At 46.9% G+C, this 7,101-nt stretch overlaps 1 protein-coding gene across 1 annotated transcript; it reads right to left on the bottom strand.

Moving 5' to 3' along the window:
- Nucleotides 1–1,280: 1,280 nt before the first annotated feature.
- Nucleotides 1,281–6,458, bottom strand: LOC117006382 (gasdermin-A3-like). The gene is made up of 10 exons (XM_033078791.1): nucleotides 6,384–6,458; nucleotides 5,297–5,526; nucleotides 4,944–5,139; nucleotides 4,522–4,687; nucleotides 4,356–4,449; nucleotides 3,969–4,022; nucleotides 3,572–3,726; nucleotides 3,227–3,377; nucleotides 2,446–2,519; nucleotides 1,281–2,308 (listed from the first exon to the last, which is right to left on the bottom strand). Exons 2-10 carry the CDS (start codon nucleotides 5,514–5,516, stop codon nucleotides 2,072–2,074), a joined length of 1,347 nt encoding a protein of 448 aa, XP_032934682.1. The 5' UTR covers nucleotides 5,517–5,526; nucleotides 6,384–6,458; the 3' UTR covers nucleotides 1,281–2,071.
- Between the last annotated feature and the right edge of the window lie 643 nt (nucleotides 6,459–7,101).

The raw sequence follows: 7,101 nt of genomic DNA, 5'->3' as shown, positions 1-7,101 counted from the left end.
AAATCAGACAATCCAGACTGGTTTTGATAAACTGGTTTTCCATGGTGGGGAGGGTCCTTAAGGCTCATCCCATTGCCCTCCCTGCTGTGGTCAGGTACAGCTTGCAGTCTCCCAGACTGCTCCAAGCCCTGCACAACCTGGTTATTGACACTTCCACAGATGGGGCAGCCACAGCTTCTCTGGACAATGGGTCCTGGGGTTTCAGCACCCTCAGAGGGAGGATTTCTTCCCCAAATCCCATCTAAGCCTGCCTTCTTTGAGTTTAAACCGTTCCAAAGACAAATAGCCTTCTCCAAGAGACGTAGAAAACTAAACAAGAACCCTCACAGCTAGCTCCCACCCCCCCTGTCCCGTACCCAAAGCTCTGGGATAATGCACTTGCCTGTTTGTGGGGCGCTGGGTGTGCAGAGCAGACCACGGAGCTGCTGAGGTGATGAGGGCTCTGGAGAGCAGCAGGACTGGGGAGAAGTTCTCTGGCTTCCCTTCTGCTCAGAGGTGGAAGTGTTTATGAAATACAGGAGCTTCCCCAGTACACAAGTATCTCTACCACCAGAAACGCACAGCAAAGAGTAAATTGATTTCTCTTACCTTGCTGACAGTAGGTCACCAAAGCAGCTTCTGGGCAGGGGCAGTGTTAGACCTGATCCTTGCCTGGAAGATCTCTGGCTGTTACCAGTAACTTGTCAGGAGCTGTTCCAAGCTGTGAGGTCACTCAGCATATTTACATCCTCATTAGCAGTCTTCCACTCCTACAAATTTAATGTTGTTTGCGTGACGCTTCCTTTTTAGTCATTGTGCAGAGTCTGTTATAGGGGCTGTGGGAAACTGGGACTTCTACAGATGTAGGAGATGTAAGTCCATTACTGAAAATCTCCCAGAGAAAACAGGACAGGAAGGTGTCCCTGCCTATGGCAGTAGGTGGGAGTGAACGGGCTTTAAGTCTCTTCATCCCAAACCATTTCATCATTGCATGATTGAACTGTATAGAGCCAGGTATTGCTGCTGTTCATTGACAGATGGAGAAATGGATTCAGGAGGGGATATTGGCAGGAAATTCCTGCCTGAGGCTTGGAGCAACCAGGGGTAGTGGAAGGTGTCCTTGCCCATGGCAGGGGCTGAAAGTGGATGAGTTATAAGGTGCCTTCCAACCCGAGCCATTCCATGTTTCCTGGATACATTGCCTTGCTTGTATGACATCAAAAACCATCCATGTGAAGATTCCAGGACTCAAGTGCACATTTTTATTTGAATACTTGACATTTATTAGTGTCTTTCAGGATACTTTACAAAGGAGTAATCAAAACTTTCATTGTAAATTTTAGAGTATTCTCTAGACAAGGCTGCTGTGACCACATCAAGGGCCCTTATTTCTTGTGCAGTTTCAATCCTGATTCTCTTGGATTTGCCATGGGACCGAAAAGACATGAAAATAAGAAATTGCCCTTTAAAACACCCAAATGCTTAGCAAGAACGTGCTATTTATTTAAAAAGTGATAATGGGGGTATTTGTAGTGTTGCTCTGAAGTGCTGCTGGTGTCTGTCAAGCAACTCAGAGAGATGGGACCAGGGAGGTGTCAGTGAAACCTCTGGGATTTCCCCACCTTTGTGGCACCAGCAGTTCATGGAGTCCCTGCTGAAGCTCAGAAAGACCAGGGTAAGTGAAGCACGGCTCATGTTTTCCTGTGCATTTCCCCTTTTCCTTTGTATTTCTCCTTTTCCTTTGCATTTCCCTCTCTTCCCATTCCCTTTATCATTCCCTTTCCCATTTAATAATTGCAGAAGCAGCATTTTGAGGGAAGCAGGATTACACCACGCACTGGTGGCAGGCCTGAGATTCTTTGAGCTTGTGGATTCCCCTGTTACACCTCAGTATTCTTGGGGAGACAGACAGACAAATCCACATTGATATCCATCCTATCATAGCATCAAGAATTAATTATCCAGCCCTCAATTTGCTTTTCCCAGCCAAAGCAGCATTAGCAAGTATGATATTGGGAGAGAAACGTGCTTGGTCATCAGAGATTTTCTGGTGCTTTTACAGAGGGTTTCCCTGGGCAGGGCCTGGTGTGTCCTAGTTGGAGCCGCTCAGGAGTTTGAGGGCGTACAGGGCCACAAACAGGGCTGCCACGGCCTCGAAGGGTTGATCCAAAGAAACAGCTGATCCATCTTCCTGGAGCTGCACTCCACTCAGCTCTACCAGTTCCATGGTTAACATCTGTTCCTCCTTGTGTGGGAAGGAGAGCAGGCTGGCATCCACATGGAAATTACACATCTTATCCTCCAGGTCATGTTCCAGGAGGTTTTCAACCTTCATAGCAACAACAAAGAAAGGGAAAATCATGATTTTAACCAGTTGTCAAATTGTGACATCACTATGGAGATGTTGCTAGAATTAAAATAGTCTGTGCCCCCTTGAAAGGAGCCAAGTGTGATGTGTGTTCTCACCAGTTTCAGCTGTTGGGACAGAATCTTCCTTTCCAAGGATTCCAGCAGCAGCAGCAGCTGATCATCCATTAGCTCTGCAGAAATAAACTGTGTTTGGATCCCAAACCTCACCCCAAGGTTGGTAATGGGATGGGACTGGTGAGCAGGAAGGGAGAGAGTAAAGAGGAGGGGAAGGGTGATCATTTATCTTAAAAAGTGCCCATTTGGATGGAAGTGCTTTTGATGTTTGAATGGAACTGATTTGTGCAGTCTCACTGTGAGAGTGATCTGGCTGTTACTCACAGAATCATGGAATATGGAGTTGGAAGGGACCTACAAGGATAACTGAAGTCCAGCTCCTGTCCCTGCACAGGACAACCCCAACAATCCCAGTTTGTGGCTGAGACAGTTGTCCAAAGACTGCTGGAGCTCTGTCAGCCTTGGGGCTGTGACCATTCCCTGGGGAGTGTGTTCAGTGCCTGAGCACCCTCTGGGATGAGAAGCTTTCCCTGATATCCAATCTAACCCTCCCAGACACAGCTCCAGCCATGTGCTTGGGTCGTGTCTCTGGTCAGCAGAGCAGAGATTCGAGCTGGTCCTTGGGCAGAAGCTGTGACCACACTTTGAGGGAGCAGGGAGCCCTGTGTGGGTGTGGAGGGGATTTCTGTTCTCTCCCCTCCATGGGACATGGATGTAGATTGCACTTGAGGAGGAGGAGGAGGGAGAGAGTAAGGGAGGAGGGAATGGCAGGACTGGGGGTGATCCCTGCCTTGATTTCCCTCCTAAAGTCCCAAAGCCTCACCATGCAAAGCATCAAGGATGTAGATGATTCCTTCAGCCAGCTTAATGAGGCAATCTCTTGCAGAATGCTGTAAGATGCAGAACAGGTCTTTTAAGTCTGGGCTCTCAGTTTTCAGCTCATACCCATCCTTTTGCTCAGGAATATCTTCCATCTGTGGGAAAATGGGAAAGAAATGTCAGGATCTATGGACAGAGACTGCAGCTTGTCCAGTACATCAAGATGTGCTGAGAGAGGGAATTTTGGATGGACAGTTGTGGCACAGGACAGGTGAGTCATGGGGCAAGAGGTGTGGTCTTGGATCTGTCTGTATTTATAAATTTTGGGAGTAAGAAAATCTTCACTTACTTTCTGGTTGAGCTCTTGAAGGAGGTTCTTGTCTCTCATGGCAGCTTTGATGGTGTTGAAGACAATGAGCAGGCGGTCAGGAGACAAGCTGGAGAAAATTTGACAGCGGTATTCCACTTCTCCAACCACTTCTTCTAATTTTCCCATTGATTCATCTGCAAACCAGAGTGAGACCAAATCTGTCACTTGAGTTCTAGGAGTTCATTAGCAGCTCTAAAACCATAGTTTGAAACATTTGTATGAGTTTTTATAAGAGATCTGGGATTTGGGCAGTTGTGATGTCTCTGGGAACAGGCAAATGCATCAGTCGAGTTGATTTGTTTTACACTGAGAGATTAAATCTTACCCAGAGCAGGTAGAAGTTGTGCAAGTGGAAGCAGTAAAATACATTACTTACCACAAGTTCCATATATTACAATTTCCTCAGAGTATAGTAGGAAATAGTCCAGATCTGAAAGAGGATAAAAGGCACAGTTTTCTATACCAGCCTTTCCAGATTCCTCACTGGCTCTTCTGAGCATGAAAGGAAAAGAAACACCAAAACTTTGCTCTGTGTGCCATTTATCACCCGGAGCTCTGCAGCTCCTGAAATGTAGATCTGAGATTTCCTTCTTTCCTTTCCTTATTTGCCCCCCAACCATAGTGCATCTTGGCCTCTCTGCCACCACTTCTTTGCACACAAGCTGATGGTCGCTCAGGGGCCAAGTGATACTTCCTAAAATGTTCTTCCTCTTCTGCACTGTTTCTGGAGAGGAGGAATTGCTCATTCCTGGAAGTTACTTACGCCATGCTCCATCTCTAATGTGTAGAGGGATGGTTCTGAAGGCCAGAGTGCAGCCCTTGGGTATGACTATGGTTTGTTTGTCCTCACTGGTGCCCTGGTGAAAGCAAACAACCAGTTAGAACATGTGGGTGGAGGTGTTGGGGAAGGAAGGAGATAGAAGCCAAACCTTTGCAAAGAGTGTGGCATAAAATTTGGCCTTGAAGCCCCCGTCTGCCTTGGTGGATTCCTTGTAGACAGTCTCCTCTGAGGCTACAAGGTTTTCAGTGACCAGGTATAGCTTGATGTTTGTTCTCTGGAGTTGGCGGATGAATGAATGATCCATGTTGATTTTTCTATTAGAAAAAAAATTAGGCATGGTTTAGAGCACAAGGATCAGCTGAGGCAGTTGGGGGTGATAAATCTGCAGAAGTGGAGGAGGCTCAGTAGGGACCTTGTCACTGTATTCCATGTCTAACCTGACCTAGTTAGGAGAAATTCATGGCTTAACGTCTTAGTCTTGGTTTTAGGCTGTTGAAAACCCATTGTGAACCTGGCATGGGTTGGAGGAGGGTGATGGGGAGTGTGTGTGCTCCCTTTGTCATTCCTTACCTTTCTTTTGTCAGTTTCTGCAGTGATTCCTGTGGTACACTCTTATTATGTGTCTTGATATCAATCTCCTTGGAGAAGGAGGCACCTCCTTGCAGGTCTCCACTTGCAGGGTCACATGAAATACTGAGACCTCCATCAGCTTGGTCTTTGCTGATTTTTGTGAGAGTAAATTGGCTGGAATCTTGAAGGAGGGGCTCTGAAATAATTCCATGTGTTAATCTTAAACAGGATTACAGAGACTCATTACAGTAAGTGCCTCATACATAAGAAAGCTGATGCTGTTCAGCCACAAATCGTTCAAAAATGTTATCTATGATATTTAATAAATTCCTATTGATAAATGTGGGCTTTACCTGTGCTTTCACCATCTTCTGCAGGCAGCAGCACATCATGCAGTTTGAACCCTGTCCGCTGGTAGTAAGGAGCTGGGTGGAATATGGTTTTTGATTTTCTCTTTCTTATCAGTAGATAGAGAGGCCTGAAGTGCTCATTGCCTGAAATGCTCTCGACAGGGACGAATTCTTCGCGTGGATTCGTTTGATTTACGATGAATTTGGTGAGTTTTTTAAACATTCTGCTGTAGCTGAGGTTTTGAAGCAAAGCCAAGCCGAGTTGGGAAAGAGGAAACACAAGCTAAGGGAAATTACTTGTCATAATTGGAGGACATTGTACAAAAGCGTGACTTTAGGATTTTAAAATAATGACTCAAAATCCCCCTCATTGTCCAAGGACACAAATTTCCCATGGCTGAAACAGAGTGTTGGGAGAGGAAGCAGCAGGAGCTGTGGGTTGTTTGTCCTTGTGCACCTTTCCTGGAGAGCCCCAGTTATGGTACAGAGAGAACAGAGCTGGCACACTCTGAGGATGCTGATTTTAGGGGCAAATGTCCACCGGAATAGAGAGAAAACATTCCAGCCCAACCTCCTTTTGGTCTGCAATGGAGAGCTGGTGTTTGAGGGCCAGAAAGAAATCCCTGTTTGTTTTCTGACACAGCTTGTTTTTACCAAATGTTTCACTTTCACTTTTCTGATGTTTTATGGAATACAGCTGAGGAGAGAAATCAGACAATCCAGACTGGTTTTGGGAAACTGGTTTTACCTGTTGGGAAGGGCCCTTAAGGCTCATCCCATTGCCCTCCCTGCTGCGGTCAGGTACAGCTTGCAGTCTCCCAGGCTGCTCCAAGCCCTGCACAACCTGGTTATAGACACTTCTACAGATGGGGCAGCCACAGCTTCTCTGGACAATGTGTTCTGGGGCCTCAGCACCCTCAGAAGGAGGTATTCTTCCCCAAATCCCGTCTAAGCCTGCCTTCTTTGAGTTTAAACCATTCCAAAGACAAATAGCCTTCTCCAAGTGAAGAAGAAAAATCAAACAGGAACACTGACAGAGAGCTCCCACCCCCCCTGTCCCATACCCAAAGCTCTGGGATAATGCACTTGCCTGTTTGTGGGGCGCTGGGTGTGCAGAGCAGACCACGGAGCTGCTGAGGTGATGTGGGCTCTGGAGAGCAGCAGGACTGGGGAAAAGTTCTCTGGCTTCCCTTCTGCTCAGAGGTGGAAGTGTTTATGAAATACAGGAGCTTCCCCAGTCACACAGGAAGCTCTCACCACCAGAAACCCACAGCAAAGAGCAAATTGATTTCTCTTACCTTCCTGACAGAGGCTCCCCGAAGCAGCTCCGGGGCAGGGGCTGTGTTAGATCTGGTCCTTGCTGGAAGATCTCTGGCTGTTGCAAGCAGCTTGTCAGGAGATATTACCAGCTGTGAGGTCACTTCAGCATATTTACATCCTCGTTACCAGTCTTCTACTTCCACCAATTGTCTGTTGCTTGAGTGACACTTCCTTTTTAGTGATTGAGCAGAGTTTGCTATAGGGGCTGTGGGAAACTGGGACTTCTACAGATGTAGGAGATCTAAGTCCGTTGCTGGAAATTTCCCAGACCAGACAGGACAGGAAGGTGTCCCTGCCTTTGGCACTAGATGGGAGTGGACGGGCTTTAAGTCTCTTCAACCCAAATCATTCCATCATTGCATGATTGAACTGTATAGAGCCAGGTATTGCTGCTGTTCTTTGACAGATGGAGAAACAGACTCAGGAGGGGATATTGGCAGGAAATTCTTCTCTGTGAGGCTGGTCAGGCCCTGGAACTGGTTATCCAG

Source organism: Catharus ustulatus, chromosome 23, assembly GCF_009819885.2.
Source record: "Catharus ustulatus isolate bCatUst1 chromosome 23, bCatUst1.pri.v2, whole genome shotgun sequence".
Taxonomy (NCBI): Eukaryota; Metazoa; Chordata; class Aves; order Passeriformes; family Turdidae; genus Catharus; species Catharus ustulatus.
The sequence above is the reverse complement of the archived record's forward strand: the minus strand, read 5'-3'. Positions and strand labels throughout refer to the sequence as shown.